At 38.8% G+C, this 17,006-nt stretch overlaps 1 protein-coding gene across 1 annotated transcript in view; it reads left to right on the top strand.

Moving 5' to 3' along the window:
• GALNT2 (polypeptide N-acetylgalactosaminyltransferase 2) overlaps positions 1–15,504 on the top strand; it is a 91,014-nt gene extending 75,510 nt beyond the window's left edge. Inside the window, exons 11-16 of the mRNA XM_071738944.1 lie at positions 2,297–2,423; positions 5,036–5,128; positions 5,266–5,349; positions 7,091–7,217; positions 10,828–10,947; positions 12,646–15,504. Coding sequence (XP_071595045.1) covers positions 2,297–2,423; positions 5,036–5,128; positions 5,266–5,349; positions 7,091–7,217; positions 10,828–10,947; positions 12,646–12,801 — 707 coding nt within the window. The 3' untranslated portion in view covers positions 12,802–15,504. The remainder of the gene's footprint in view (positions 1–2,296; positions 2,424–5,035; positions 5,129–5,265; positions 5,350–7,090; positions 7,218–10,827; positions 10,948–12,645) is intronic.
• Positions 15,505–17,006: the final 1,502 nt, after the last annotated feature.

The following is a 17,006-nucleotide window of genomic DNA, read 5'->3' as shown; positions in this document are numbered from 1 at the left end:
AGAGGGCTAAAACCAGAGTTAAAACTTCACAGGCACTGTTGAAAAAATTAAAAATGTTTATTTCAATGCAAGAATTTAAGCAAGGCATGGATTAAGTGTGAAACAGGAGAGCATAAAATCACTTGTTCATTAAGCAGTGAAATTTTTTTGTCATGGAAGTTGGCTGATAAAAATATTCCAGGATGTAGATAGAAATTATTTATAAGATGTTATCTTGTTGGGAAGATCCACATCCTCCACTACAGTTTCTACCTGAAATACATTAATGTTTAAATGCTGGTAATGTAAGGCATGTTTTAAGGTGTTGCTGAAATTTAATCACAAAAAGTAGAATACAGGAGTTCATGAGTTAAATGTTCTTAAATGTATCTTGAGAAATCAACTGAGGAATAATTATATTTCTTAACATTAACATCTTAACATTAATAATGCCATACAGCCTGGCATTTAAATGTAGTAAGTTTCTTGCTTTTATTCCCCTGATTTAGCCCTAAGAGATAACTATGGTTGAAGGGGCATTTTTGCTGTAGTTCCTTCTTTTCAGATCTTTAAATAAGTGGAGTTTAGGGAGGAGGGACTGATAGAACTTGTGCTGTAACCATTTCTTCTTTGACCTGGTGGTTAAATCTGGTAGGTTTCTGTGGCTCTTTGCATTCCACTATGGTACAAAGTTTTTTCTCCTGTTCAAGCTGGTATAATTATATTAAAATAGAGAAGATTTGGGAGGAGCAGAGCTCTACAACCTCTCAAGACTTCCATTCTATCATTCATTCTTCAGGGTAGAGATGCATCTTAGAGATTCCAAGTAATATGTTTTAGGACCAGTTTTAAGCCTTAAAACTTCTCTACTGCAGAAATCCTGAAATACCTTAAACTTGTGAAAACCCACAAGTGTTTTGAGTTCCTGAAGCATACATATGCACTGAGCATATGCTTGGCCCACAAGGAGTGTTTGCTGTATACACCAAGGGTGGAAAGATAATAACTGTGTGTTTTAACACTCTTGTGAGGAACTGAAAAACTGGAAGGGGCATCCTTATAGTCCAGTTACTGACCTTCCCAGGCAATACTTAAAGAAACTTCTCCTATTTTGAGCAATTACTTTCAGTGTTTGTTTTCTGACTGTAGTGGGTGCATATTGCTAAATTGGATCAATATGAATAGAACAATTTTTCATTTTTTTTTAAAATATCCTGGGAAACCATTGGATACTACTGCAGCAGTACTTACATTTGCTTTGAAAACCTTTCTTGCCAGTAGAGCTCTTAAATATTTGATTAACTGCAAGCATGTACTTGAGCAACTGAGGTTTTTTTCTGGAAATACAGCAGCTGCTTCTATGCTTTGGTAATTAATAGCAGGAAAGGGCACAAGCAACAGCATCTTACTCAAGGTGAGCAGACTGCATGCAAACCACTGTTTGTGTTGCTCCTGCTGCATTCTGTTCCCTTTTCTCCATGGAGGGAGAATGGACACTGATTTTGAAGAGGTTTGAAGCTAAGGGTGGCACTCAGTAACTGGTACCAGCTGATGGATTAAAGAGGGAACCATCAAAATTGAGAGAGTGCTACTGGAAGCATCCTTCTTACTGGAAGGAATGAGGACAAGTTTCCCATCAGTGCTCAGCACCTTCTGATGTCCAATGTCTGAGTTGAGAGAAGTGTATAAATATTTCTATTTGTGTAAGAAAATTTAATTCTCCTACTGTCTTCACGAGCTGGGTCAGTGCAGGAGATTGGCTTAGACAGGTCCAAAACCTTCAATTTTATTCATCTTTATTCAGACTGTTTTCAAATGAAGATTGGCATGATTTAATCTCTTCCATGGTCAGTGTTTGGTTTAGTGTTGGTTATCTGCTGTTATAAGTTGCCAGGCTGAATCTATGGATTGCTTCAACGTGCCTTGATTTTATCCACTGTGTTATTCCATCTTTAGCTGAAAAGATTTTTTAGCAACTAGATCATAAATTTCTCTGTTAAGTGTATCAGCTGTTGCATACCCTTTAGATAAATCACTGTAATGGTGCTTGCAGACCTGAATTAACTCTGGCAAATTGCAGTGTGGTCTGTGACTTTGAGGAATGCTGGTATTTTTAGATAAGACATACAGTTTTGCTTCCAAGTTAATATGAATCTTTGTCTTGAGCTTGGAAAATAAGAAATTCTTAGCTATGCCTTCGTTTATCCCGGAATTCCTCAGAAAATGACATTATTGACTAAAACCTTACTTGTATATAGTATATTACAAAATGACATCATTTGGGGCTGTTGGCCTTTCATTCCTGTTTGGATTTCAGAGATCTCATTCAGAGTTTGGCAGTGTGGAGGGAGCCTGGAGATCATCCCTTGCAGCAGGGTGGGACACGTCTTCCGCAAGCAGCATCCCTACACCTTCCCTGGGGGCAGTGGAACTGTGTTTGCAAGGTACCTGTTCAGTCTTCTCCAGCTAAAAAAGCAGGGGTTTGGATTTCTTCAGATGATCAGCAGGTGGCAGTAATTTAATAGCAAGAATCTTGCCTTTAGAAATGTTCACTGTATTAGCTAGTATGGAAAAATATTCATTAAAAGGAAATTAATGATGTTGAGGCAGTTACACAGATTGAGAGAAGAGCCTGGGAGCTGAAAAAAGGAAAATTCTCCTAGACACAGCCTGAGGATCTGGAAAAGAAGGAAATGCTTAGCTTGACATTCTATTAATTTTGAGAATTTGGGGTTTGTTTGGTTTTAAAGGAGGCTTTATTTTCAGAACCAGCTCATAAATCTTAATTTTATAAAAATAGTTACATCATTCACTAAGAAGCCAACATACACTTGAGTTATGAATATGCTTTGCTTGATTTTTGTAGAGACTTTATCAGTATGGGATATACAAGTGATTATGTAGACTGATTCTGGCATTTGTGTCTGGCTCTTGGCAGCTTCATTCTATACTGTATTTGCCTTCCCTGAGTGTTTAAAAATGCATTTTCTATAGAGCTAATGAACTGCAGTATTAAGGGCTTAGATGAATCTGCCTGTTAATTTTGCTGTTGATTCAGTATGTGGTGGTAGCTCCTATTTTCCTCAGTTACCTTTGAGTGTCAAACCAGTATGACAATACCTGAATCAATTTTAACAATGAGAAAATGAAGAGACTAAGGTAATGGTTCCCTTGTAATTCCTCTAATTCCCTGTATTCCCTTGTAATACAGAATTCTCAGCTATGCCTAAGACCAAGAAACTTGGTTCTGGAATCTGTGCTGGCTTGTTAGTTTGTGCCATCATCTGTCCCCTGACTGTATGCTGTTTGTCCTGGAGTGCTCTGCAGAGTGTTTTTAAGCTGGAAGAAGGATTCAGACATTAAAAAGAAATTTTTCCCTGTGAGGGTGGTGAGACCCTGGCACAGGTTGCCCAGAGAGGTGGTGGAAGCCCCATCCATCCCTGGAAGTTTTTAAGGTCAGGCTGGATGGGGCTTGGAGCAACCTGGGCTGTGGGAGGTGTCCCTGCACATGCAGGGGGTTGGAAACAGATGAGCTTTAAGGTCCCTTCCAACCCAAACCATTCTAGGAACTGTGGCTCAGCTTTAAGTTCTGAGTCCACCCTACATTTTGTCCTTCAGTATCCTGCCTGTCTTACTGGTTCAGGCAGTTCTCAGCATCCACACTGGTTTTGTATCTGCCACACTAAGCCTGAAGTGTTGATCCTTGAGCATGGGGAAACAAGATGCAGGCATCTGTTCAGGCCTTGGAAGTCCCTTTGGAGGAGTTAAGCCCTAATAAACCAAATATTTTCTGTCTTACCATCAAAATCTGTTTGGCCTGGGGGCAGCCAAGCTGATGGCTGAGCAGGGAACAGGGGCAGATGCTGAGTGGTTGGTTGATACTTCCACAGGCCTGAGAGAGTGCAAGTGAAGATAAACTGAAATATCTCTGTTAATCTGGATTCAATGGGATTTTGCTAACAAAAAAATTAAAGGAGTCTTTGCAAGGGAAAAGCAATCCTTAAACAAAAAATGATTGAGGTTTGTCCTGTCACTTTTTTTTTCTTCCTCACGTCCTTCCTTCTCACTGACCTGCAAGAAGAACTCACTTGATCCTTACCAAATTTTGGCTTTGAATGGGAAAATTGTGTTGGAGAAGTTATTGGCTGACTGAGTTTACTCCAGTTGCTTGAAATGAACTTATTGCCAAATGTAAAATAAGCTTCAGAGCATGGCAGTTGCAAGTGAAATATGACTGGGTTTTCAATCCATTAAATTACAAACAAGGGAAGTAAATAAGTTTTACAGAGAAACCAGAAAAAGACATCAGCCTCTTGCAGTCCAGAAGGGCACCAGTTACACAAATACAGGAATTCTAGGTAGAGATACCTTTGATTAAAAGTAAAGAATTTAGGCTGGTGTTTTTCATATTTATTGCAATAAGTAACCTCTCTTGAATTTTAAAGCATTATAGATATTTTTTTAGTGACTGGATCTCTTTCAGCAGACTCATTTGGTTCATGGTCTTAAATGCCAGGACAGCTGATGTCCTGCTGGAACTTTTTGTGCCTTGGTAGGAGCAGGATGAAGACTGAGAAGTTATCTTGCCTGTGTTATCATACCTGTTTTCAAAAAGGTGGCAGACAATATAAAATACTGCCTGTTGTTGAGATTTTTATGTTTCCAAGAAGCTGGCTTTTCCAGGTGAACACTCACTCAATTTGGCTTCTGTTAAGTTATTCTTGGAAAAAAAAAAAAAAAAAAAAAAATCAACACAACCACAACGTAATGACTTCCATGAAGTTTGTGTGAAGAACTCAAAGATGTGTAATAAATATGGACTAAAACCTACAGCAATGATGAATGTGGAAAAAACACACATTTCACTCTGAGTACATGGGTTTCAGTTATGTTATTCTCTTAATGGTTGCCTGCTATTTAGGTCTTTAATGGGGAATCTTCTGTCTGGCTTGAGGCAGCTGAGTACATAGGGCTAGGAAGGATTAAAATCAATGACATGGTTTAATTGCAGGTGGAGAAAATCTAGATAACCTGTGTTTCATGTGCTTGTCCCTAGAAACACACGCAGGGCAGCAGAAGTCTGGATGGATGAGTATAAAAATTTCTATTATGCAGCAGTGCCTTCAGCCAGGAATGTACCCTATGGCAAGTAAGTGCTAATTCTCATCTGTTACCTCTTTAAAATATAGTTAACAGTTCTACTAGTCTTGAGTTTTCTGTGTATTCCTTAATGTAAATGCAGACAGCAGCCCCAATTTTCAAGCTGCTCCTTTTTTCCCCCTTTAGTATTCAAAGCCGGATGGAACTCAGAAAGAGACTCAGCTGCAAACCCTTCAAGTGGTATCTTGAAAATGTTTATCCTGAGTTACGGTGAGTTTGGGCTGAATCAGGGGTGCTGTGGACTTCTCTTCTTTGCCCTCCCCAGAAATCAGCAGTTTCTCTTTCTTCTGCCTTGGATATAAAGGATGTTTTAGAATTTCTTTGAGTGAGCAGTGATGCGGGATTAGAGGATTTTGGGTTTAATCAGTTCTATTCCTAAAGAGCTTTTTTTTCCCCTAGCAAGCTGCTTTTTTTTTTGCTTACCACAACTACAGCTGCAGTAGTAGGTATTTTAGAGAAGAGTATCCAAAGGACTCAACTTACCTGAGCCTGGAGTCAGTCTCCTACACAAACCATTTGCTCAGAAGTGCCCTGTCCTCTATGCTCTTGTCCCTTGAAAGCTTTTGCCTTCACCTAAGCACATTCCTGGCTGAGTGAGGAGACTCAATCTCAGTACAAAAAAAAAACAAAACAGACAAAATAACCTTGTATTTTGGGAGCCAAGAGCAGATGCCCAAGACTCTAAGAAGCTCTTTCTGTCTCCTGTTCACTTCCACTGGATAATCACTAGGGATGGGATTGGGGTTTTTTTTGGGGTGGAGAAGGGAGAAATGAGGGATAACATTCCTAACTGTTTCCATAACATGAACTAATCTTGGAGGAAAAATCCTCAAGGAGAAAGATTATCACTTTTTGAGAGGATAAAAAGCTTTTTTTGATCAATAACCTATTAATAAATATGTCTGTTAGATGTGAGTCTATAAATCAGTTTGTCTGCTGTCAAACTAATACTGGTAGTGTCATGGTAAGATACTCTGTGTGGCTAATTAAGAATATTTGGGTTTTTCTTGAGGTTTTTCTCTTCATGTCAGTAGGGTCAAGTAACTGCTAGTGGCATCCAGGCTTGGAATGTAAAAGCCATTACAGCCCTAGTGAAACACAAACAGATCCACACATACTAAAGAGTCTCATAAACCAGGGAGATGCTGAGCTATGATGATGATGCTGGGGTGATGCTAAAGTTATTTATTATTTTCTCTTAGAAGTGCTTGAGGATATTTATTTTTTTGTTTGTTTTGTCAGGAAAAACAAACCCCCATCTTGAAAGCTCTCCTGGAAAATGTGCTACCTGAAGTGTAACATCAGCTTACTCTGTGTCACCTCTTACATGCTTGTTCTCCTGGCTTGAATTTTTATATTAATATTATAGTCTGAAGTTTCAAAAGGAGCTAACATGCCCTTTCTTTACTGTTTGACATAAACTCATGGTCTCTACCCCAAACCAGTACTTTGTTGGAAGGGTTTCCTTAGGTATTTCCATACTCTAGGAGTTCACTTTATCTGCAACCATTAGAAAATAACTATCTGCAAAAGACTGATTTATTTATTTTTTTTTAATTCCTAACTCCTTTCTGCCACAAGCTGTGGCTGGGCTGAAAAAAACCAGAGGGCCTGATGGCCTTTACTCATAGCATTAAGCTTGAGTGACCTTAAATGATGATGTTAGGTTTAATTTGCTTTTTGTGCTGAGTTTGTACGTTCATCCTTATTCTTTTTTGGTTTGTATTCTGTCCTAAGCTTGCAAGCTTCCTTGTGTTTGATCAGTTCCTGATCAGATAATTGCCTTCCCTCCTCAGAAAATGATTGAGATTTCCAGAGAGCAGTCACCACTCATCTTTAACCTGTCATCTTCAAAATACTCTTGAGTAAATCGAGGAGTTGAAAAAGAAATCAAAGAAAAAAAAATTCAAGAAGAAACTGAATTAAGCAGATATTTCTGGTTTTATTTTAGGGTACCTGATCATCAAGATATAGCTTTTGGGGCTTTGCAGCAGGGTACCAATTGCCTTGACACTTTGGGCCATTTTGCAGATGGTGTTGTTGGAGTTTATGAATGTCATAATGCCGGGGGAAACCAGGTCTGTATGCCATTAATTTTTTCCCCACAGTGTGCAATTTAAAACAAAATAAGCAAACAAACAAAAAAGCCAAAAAAAAAAAAAAGGAGTGAAAGCTTTAAATGAAAAAGGTACAGTTGTACTGGTGATGGGAAGATGGATGTGAATCAGCAGATTAGTTATGATAAGAGATTGGCTGAATTACTTCTCCTCAAAATAAATTTTACATTTTTAGGATTAGAATCTGAGCCCACAGATTCATTCAGTTTGCATCAGATTATCCCTTTCCTTTGTCTTTATTGATGTTTGCTTTTACACCAGAGGAAGTCACCTCCTTCCTAGGAGTTTTTTACTTGTATTTCAGTTAACTGTTTGAATTTGATTTTTTGGGGGCAGGGGGGAAGCAGGGGGAGGTTGTGGGACTTCTACTTCAGAAAAGATTTGGGTTTTATTAAGCATATGGCCTAAGGTCAGCAAAATAGAACAGTGCTTTGGTGTGATGCCCAATTAGTAATTTCCAATTTGTAGTATCAGGGCATTAAATAAACTGTTTTAAATCCCAGTTTCTAGAAAACAGAAGTACCCAGGTGTTATAACATATAACACACAATAAATGGAGGGTTTCAACAAATCCTTTCTACTTTTACTCTGCAAAGGTGCCAAATCAGTAAACAAGAGCAGGAGTTATTTTAAAGAATCTCTTTATGCAGCTGTGATTCCAGTTATCACTCATGAAATATATCCACAAATGCTCCCTGGTTTGTGTGCTGCTTTGACACTAAATTATTTTCAGAATCAACCTGATGTAAGATTAAGACTTCAGGTACCCTTGGTAAAATTGAAGGCTGGGGAAATTTTTGGTGATGTTGTGTATTCTCTATATATACACACACAAACCTTTCTTTCAAACTCCCCTCCCCTGGATCTCACCCTCTTTTTTTGTGTGATTTCTTCTGTGGTGCTGACCTTGCCAAACCAATATACACTTTGAACAGGTCCCTTTGAGAGGACATTCAGAAAGATTAAGAGAGGCAGAGTGGATCAAAAGTAGGTTTTATGTCCATCATATTGGATGGGAGGGCATGAACAGAGTCAGCTCAGCATGGGAGAAGGGTGAAGGAGCAAATCAGTCTTTAAATCTGCACCTCTCCTTTTCAAGAGGATTTAAAGGCTGTTGGGATTAAGAGCACTCAGATGTTACAGGATGTGAAGACCTTTTCCTATAATTTGGAGGGTGCACTCTATGCTCAACACACCTTAAAAGAGCAGTAAAAAATGGGATTTCTGCCCTCTCCGTCCCATCAGGTTGATGGAATTTGGTGATTAAAAAGGTATCTACCTCAAAAAAAAAAAAAAAAAAAAAAAAAAATCTCTGAAGAGCTGAAGAAGTTGTAGTGTATTTGACAATTAGGTGCCAATATTTAGGATTATAGGTAAAGGTAAAAAATGCACTTTGGCAGAAAGAGAAGCTTTCAGGTCAATGGTGTTCTACTAACTTCATATTTCAGATTTATGACAGATTTTTTTTAGAAGCCCTGATTTTTCAAATCATTACACAGAGCTGTCCTGGGCCCTAAGCACACACACACTGCTTGCAATTTTTCCTCTCTTCTGGTGTAGTGGAATTTGCTGGATCTTGTCCCCATTATAGCAAGTCACAGTCCCAGGTCACTGGAGGAGAGCACATTTTATACCTTGGTTCTCAGACCATGAAGGGCCAGCACAGAGATGTCTCCAGCAGCAGAGCTTTGGTGAAGAAAATACTTTTGGATTTTAAATGCCTTCATTCCTTGGGTGATTTCTGTTGTGTCTGGGGCTCTTGCAGCTTTTTGCTTGAAAGGTGAAGGTGTATAGAGGAATTTTTTTCAAGGCTCTCACTTCCCTGGCTGCAGGGTTCTCAAACACAAGTTTTAGTAATTCCTGGTGGTATTTTCAGCTGTCACTACTCAGTAGAAATCTTATAAGGGGTGGGACATCTTTTTCAGAGACATTTATGACTCCTGCTAAACTCTGAGAATAACATAAGTAATTATTATCATTAATGATTCCTTTTGACATCTTAGGAACTGGACAGAACTGAGTATTTTGCTGTCATTAGAGATTAACATAGTGGAAAATATTTTACACATTGAGAGTGGAAGGAAAAGTTTTCAGGTTTTGGGTTTGGAAAAAAGTAAAGGTATACACAGAGTTCTCCTGCCTCTGCTTTGCATAATTGTCATTATTGCATAATGTGGTGTTTGCTTCCTGTGAGACCCCAGTTACTTGTAATCCTGTGGGATAAAAATTCTGATTGTTTCCTGACCATCTGTTCCCAAATGAATTCAATCACTGTTAAATCTTCAGAGTTTAAAAGTGATTATGCAGGCCAAAAATTCACTTATGCTATCTGAAAATAGGTAGAAAAAATAAGAATATAAAAAAAATAGGATGAGATTAGTAGTTTAATTTCTTTCTGAAACACTCATTGCTAACAAAATGACACCTAAATATAGCCTGCTTGGCCCTTTGTATCTAAAGTTTTGTATTACACAATTCTGAATCCTCTTCAGTTGCTAGAGAAAAGCTAATTGTGGCTTTTTAAGTAGCAATGAGCATAATTTGATAAATTAATGTGGCTTTAGTTGATCACTCAGCTTCCTTCCTCAAGGAATTATTAGAGAAATGAAGACAAATCTGGAACTTGGAGACCAGGGGAGAAAGGAATGGGGAGAAGCTGAACACCAGCACAGGATCAGGCTGAGGTCAAATAAGCAGGGAACAGCTTCACTTTGCTCTCTATTTCAGAAGCTGCATATTTAAATTGTTAAAATTGTTTTAAAATGTTGTACATCACACCTTTGAATAGGAAGGAAGGTTCTCCCTCTTCCCCCTGGGTTTGGGATGCTTGCATCTTGCTTTCTGGTGATTTTTATCACGTTGCTCACTGTGATACAAAAACTTTTTAGGTGGGTGGGTAGGGTGGCCAGTGATGCTGCAGCCCAAGCTTGGAGGATTTTTTATGTAAATAATTATATTTTTGTACATATACACAAATCTTTCCTACATAGATTCATAGAATCTATATTCATAGATACATAGAATCATTTCCTACATAGAAAATATGAGGGGTGTGTAATGTACAAATGCAGACAGGCAAATAAATAAATAGATAATTTTATGTATACTTATATATATAATATATATAATTTTATAAATAATTATATATTTCTGAACATCTACATAAATCTTTCCTACGTAGAAAATATGAGGAGTGTGTAATACACAAATGCAGACAGACAGAAATAAATGGATAATTTTATATATAATATATAAAACTAGACAAATATTTGAAAGCTGAGGACCTGCTTGCCTGCCCACTGTAGCTGTGCAAAGCCAGCAGAGGGAGCAAACAGCCAGCCAGACCCAGAGCTGGTTTGGGAATACTGAAGCAACTGGAATTATTGCATTTGGAAACAGGCTTTTTTTTTTTTTTTTTTATATCCCCTGCTCTGTGGAAAACAGTGAACTGTTTGAGTGTTCATATGTAGCCATTGACAGGATTTAAACCTGTGTTAATTATGCAGAGGTGCACCTTGTACAGAATGGTGTCTGCTAACACAGCCATGCTTTGTTTTTCTTTTTTTTCTAGGAATGGGCCTTGACAAAGGACAAGTCAGTGAAACATATGGATTTGTGCCTTACTGTTGTGGACAGAGCACCTGGTTCACTAATAAAACTTCAGGGCTGCAGGGAAAATGACAGCAGACAGGTAAGTGTGTCCCAAATGCACTCTGCAAACAGAGAACCAGGGCTGGGAATGAGGATGCAGGAATCACAGACTGGTTTGGGTTGGAAGGGACCTTCAAGCTCATCCAGTTCCAACCCCTTTCCATGGGCAGGGACACCTCCCACAGCCCAGGATGCTCCAAGCCCCATCCAACCTGACCTGAGACACTTCCAGGGATGGGGCAGCCACAACCTTCTTGGGTTGAGACCCTGTGCCAGGGTCTCTCTACCCTCACACTGAAGAATTTCTTTTTAATGTCTGACCTAAATCTCCTCTGTTCCAGTTTAAACCCATTCCCCTTGTCCTATCACTCCACACCCTTGTAAAAATTCTCTCCCCAGCTTTCCTGGAGCCCCTTCAGGTACAGAAAGGTCTCCCTGGAGCTTTCTCTTTTCCAGGCTGAACAACCCCAACTCTCTCAGTCTGTATTCACAGGAGGGATGCTCCAGCCCTCTGAGCATCTTTGTGATTTTCCTCTGGACTCCAGCAGCTCCATATCTTCTGTACAGTTTTCTCTTTGCTTTGTTTCCTGTAATCCTCCTGCAGAGCAACAGGATTAACCTTGTGCACTGGGCTTTTTTTTTTTTTTTTCTTCCTTATTTTATGAACAAACAGAGGTGTTATCCCAACACAGGCCTTAGAGAAAAGGTTTCACACACACACCCCTCCCAAAAGCGTTGGTGTGTATCAGTCTTCAGCTGCCACATCTTTTTCCTGAAGTGGGATACATATCCCATAGTTAATATTTCAGTGAAGAATTCTACCTTCTCTGAAGTCTCAAGATGATGTAGTCTGTGTCTCTGAAGAGCAGGGTTTGGCTTTCCTTTCTTCTTTCCAGCTGTGCCCTGTTTAGAACAGCACTGGACTCCTTCAGTGGGTTTTTATTAAGGCAGCCTTGTGACTTCATCTCCTTCCCATACCTGAGGAAAATCCCATTTGCAGTCCTGCCACTTTTTTGATGGAGTCATGGAACCATCCATCTTCTTCTGCTAAGTCAGCAGTTCTGATTTTCTGTCAGCTCCCTGTCTCATTTTTTGAAGGTAGAAAACTCAAGTGCTGTTCATTGAAGCAGGAGGAATATTTTTGCCCCTTTTCAGAAAAGGAAAGCAAGATTTTCTTGCCTTACAGGTGCAATATGTTAGAAATGCAGCAAAAAAACCCAACCTTTTATTAAACAATCCTCTGTTTGGGATTTATTCTCCTTGGCATCACCCTGGAGATGCTTCTGAGAGCAGAGAACTGGTTGTCTTCTGTATAACTGGGAGGTGCCTGACAAATTCCTGGATTTCTATGGAGTTGTCTTTGGGGATTCTGCTCCTTGCTTCTCTCTGCTCACAATTCCATTGACGTATGGATGGGTTCTGTGATTTTTTTTCTTTTTTTTTTTTTCCTTCAGACTGAAGGTTTCACACAGGTAACATGGTGTGACAGGGTATTTGAGAAGGGCTGAAATGGTTTGGTATGGTTTGTACTGGTGCAGTGTGTTAGCTGAGGGGTTTTGGCAAGGCTTGCCAGAAGTTGGATGCTTTAATTCAAGGCTCATCAAAACTACACAAACTATTATTGCAGTTTTTCACAGCTTTCCAAAGCACCAGCTTATGAAGGCTTCAAAGGACAGGATGTAGAAGCCATCCTTTTCCTACTTTTCCAGCTCAATTAACTGTTATTTTTCTCTTCCAGAAATGGGAACAAATTGAAAGCAACTCCAAACTGAGACACGTTGGCAGCAACCTCTGTCTGGACAGCAGAAATGCCAAGAATGGTGGCCTCACCGTGGAGATCTGTGGCCCTTCTTTGTCCCAACAGTGGAAATTCACACTTAACCTGCAGCAGTAGAAGGACTTGCAAGCAAAAGTTTTTGCTTCATAGACAAAGTTGGGCAAAGTTTTGATTGAATTACTGATGTATTTCTTAAAAAACTTTCCACGGAACTTATATACCTCAGTATTCCACCTTGTTCTGAAAGTTAGGAGAGTGCTGAAGCAGACACCAGGGATCCAGGGGACTTGGAACACTGCAAGGATGTCACTGGACAAGACTGCAGCACAAATCCTCCTTGGTGTGAAGGTTTCAATGGTTCCTTTCTGTCTTCAGCTACGTTCTTGCACAGCAGATAATTAACTCTAGGAACAACTGATGTATGATAGGAAAAAAAAGAAAAAACAAGGAACTGAAGAAACACCTGTGGGAAACAGGGTGTGGGAGGGGAGGGTGGGAAAAATTACTAGGAGAAGGTCATTTGAAATCTCCATTTGCATAGAAATCATAGTTTGTCATTTCCAGAAACAGAAGTGTCATTTGGAAGGTTTGTTTTTTTTTTTTTTTTTTCTCCTGTGTGTACTTGGTAATTTGAATATGAACTTTTCTATGATGGACTCTAAATATAAATATATAAAAGTATATATATTGTCAGTTCCCAATTATTTTTATCAGTTTTCATCCTCCTATAATTATCAAGGAAGTGATTGAGCTTTGTGTAACCAGAAATTGGATCAGAATGCTGGGAAACTCCACGGAGGTGCAGGTTTTGTGCTGCTGAGTGTGATGTCCCTGCTGACACTGGATGCTTTTGCTTTGCCAACTGGATCTGCTTCTTACTGCTTCACCCTCACTGGAGGTCACAAAACTCAGGAGGAGAGAGAGAAAACAGCAGAATAAGCCAATGCATCTGCACAGATGAGTGCTTGGATTGTTTATTCCAACTTGGAAATTCCTTACACGTGCTCTGGATAACTTTCAACTTGTGCTTGGTATTTGTGTTGATCATTTCTGTAATACTTTGTCTTTAGAAAACTTCTTCCCACGGTACAAAATTCTCTCTAAACAGTTCAGATCTTTCCTGCAGCCATATGGGTTCAACAGAGTTTTATTCTGGGCCCTCGTGAGTGAAGTTTTTTGGTCTCAAACTCCCCTTTTGAGCTGTAGAAATCAGCCCAGCAACATCCCTGTCGACAGCACAAGATCTGAATTTTACTTGGCAAGGATGAGCAGCAATGTAATATCTCTGAATTGCACTTACTTCAAAGTATGGACCTACTACTGGGGAATCTTCTTCTGGTTTATTTCTTTAAATGAAACTTTGGAATGGATTCAGGCTTGGCTCTGGGAATCAGCCTGGATCCCAGCAGATCCTCTGTGTTTTTTAACATTGTGCAGCTTCAGTCCAGCTGATGTAATTTTTTATATTGAAATAATGTCAGAGTTAACACCAACTTTGACCTGTCCTTTCTTATGTTTGCATAGACTGTATACTTTTATTAAAAACAAATGCTTCAATGAGCTTAGGGAAAGGTAAATAAGTACTAAATAAGGGAGACAGCACTGATAAAAATGACTGCAGACATACAGTGATTTTGTTAAGATGATGGATCTTGGATAAAATGTAAGAATTGATTGTAAGGAGATGAAAAACATCTGCTATACTGTAGTATCCTGGAAATGTTCCCCTCTTTCTTTATTCCTGATTTTTTTTCAGTTTCCTCTGGCTGTATTTATACACCAGGTCTGGAGGTGGTTTTCTTCTGGGCAAAATGGCTTTAACTGTGCCAGCCAATGGGCCCAAAAATACATAAATTTGTGACATTGTGACTTGCAATTAACCACATGCCTTTTGAGAAATCCAGTTTCTCCCATCCAGCATCTGACTTTTGCAATGAATAATTAATATTTCTTTTTCCCAGCTTCTTTTCCTCCAAAATTTGTCAGTTTTTGAGGCCATGCAGTGGATAAACTATTTGTCAGCTTTTAGTCTCCCACTGTCTGTAGCCTTCTAGGCAAGCTGAGAACTTGAGGAACATGATTCATAAACACAGCAGTAGATTTCTTCATAATCTGGAAAAATAAATGCTGAAATATGGGCTCGGCAGCCAGTCAGTTGTTTGAGATTTTGAAAAACAGAATTTCAAAGGAAAAAAAAAAACAAATCAAAAAAACCCAACCACTCACCTTCTACCATGGAGGCATTTCCTATTTCAATTTTGATCATGGTACAAAACTGGAATCAGCCACTGCAACTCTGAACCTGTCTCTTCCCTCTGAATCTCACTAGAATTGTGAATTAAAAAAATTCAAAATTCCATATTTCACCTCTTAAATCTTTAACTTTCTCTACTTTCCCCATGGATGCTGTGTTTTAATTTGGGAGCTGTGTGTTGCTTTGCTTTTAGAGAAGAGGCAAGAAGTGGTGTCCTTTTGTTCTGTTTACATGAGAATGTGCCAAAGTTTCTTACTGTGATTTTAGGGGGTTTTAATGGGGAAGAAAATCCCCCATTTTGAAAGGTAGATCAAGAGCCCTTGAAGCAAATTGTGGTGGAATCTCCTGAGAACTTTTCTTACCATCTTCAGAGCAAGAATGGTGATGATGTTTGTTTTGCAGATTTTCAAAGCAGAGTTTGGAAACTGGGTTGTTTTGTTGATTTTTTTTTTTTCAGTTGGTTTGAAAAGTCTGCTGTACAGAGCTTGTACTTTGTTCATTTTATAGATGGAAACCATCCTTGAAAAATTGTTTAACTTAAATAAAGAAGAATGCTTTATAGAGAAGTGTGTGGGTATTAATATAAACTGAGTAAAACCCAGAAGTCTTCCTGGACCTTGTATGTTGAAGTTGTTTCAAATGCTTTTATTCACTTGGATGTTTCATAAATTTCCTATTTGAGAAATGTGTCTATGTGGGTGTAGATTTGCATTTATAAAAAGAGGATTTGTTTGTATTTAATATGATCACTTCCAGGCAATTGTCTGATTTTTAGAAGCTGCTCTGCAGTCAGCCCCCAGGACCCATTCAGCTGGCACAACCTGCAGGACTGCATTTGTAGGATATTTAAATATTTGTAGGATATTTGTAGGATAGATTTAAATATTTCTACCCTTTTAATTGTACAGGCTTTTGCTTCTCAGGCTGGAGGAAAGGAAGGTTCTTGGGTGCAGATTTATTCTGCCAGTGTGCCAGAAATCCATGGCTGGTTGGTAGCTCTCAAAAAGTCTGAATTACAGCAGGCAAATAAATCTCTTAATAATGAAAATAAAAAGGCCCTGACAAACTGCAGTAAATAAAAGAAACAACCTTGCATTTGCAGATGGTAACTGAGAACCTAGAGGAGGATCCTCCTTCTGAAATGCCCTTGGACACCTGGGAGCTGCCAGGTAATATTAAAAGATAATTCCAGCAGGTTCCTGGCAGTAGGAGCTTAAAGCTCATCCGGTGTCAAATGCAGAATTCTGTCTCTTACATCCCTGGAGCTTTGCACATTTTCTCTGTGATGGTCACTTCTTAGTGTAAGCAGCAAAATGGAATCAATTCTCCAGCAAATTCTCCCTGGTCCCACCAGAACTCTGTGGTTTCCTTTGCCTTCCACCTCAGTATAAACACAGAACAGTTTCCCATTCAGTGAAATAGATTTTTTTTATTTTATTTTAAGGTCATGCTTTTTAGCCAGTTTTTATGCACGAGTTTACTCTGCTTGCCTATCAAAAAAAAAAACAGGTACATTTATACCATTTTTTTTTTTAATATATAGAAGGGAATATTTAACCTTTCTTCTGTGTAGATTAACAAAAACATTTTAAATCCTGAATTTTCAAGAAGGTGTCTGCCTGCCTTTGGAAGGAGGCTGAATGTCAGGATTTATCTGTCCTCTGCTTGAGGTAAGGACTCTTCTCTTGTTTAAGTGGGTCCTACAGAGCTTGGTCCAGTTCTTGTCTGGGGTGTTATTGCCATGATTTTAGTTATTTTAAAAGTTTTACAGTTCCTGTATAAATACAACATCTCCCCTGCCTTACTTATATACATATATTAAATGTAAATACCTTAACAAATGTATATGGTCCTCATATATATACAAATATACAAAAATGTATATTTGTCCTCATTCAGCCTGAAATCCAATGAATAATTTCATAGCATTTAACTTCTTACAGAACTCTTGAACCAGGGGCTTCTTGTTGCTGTACAGAATGGCTTCAAATTAATAGAAACCACTGAAAAAAAAAAAAAAACCAAAAAAACAGTCTGGGATAATAAGCCCTGATTGCAGAATGAGCAC

The sequence above is a fragment of the Heliangelus exortis genome, chromosome 3 (assembly GCF_036169615.1).
Source record: "Heliangelus exortis chromosome 3, bHelExo1.hap1, whole genome shotgun sequence".
Taxonomy (NCBI): domain Eukaryota; kingdom Metazoa; phylum Chordata; class Aves; order Apodiformes; family Trochilidae; genus Heliangelus; species Heliangelus exortis.
The sequence above is the reverse complement of the archived record's forward strand: the minus strand, read 5'-3'. Positions and strand labels throughout refer to the sequence as shown.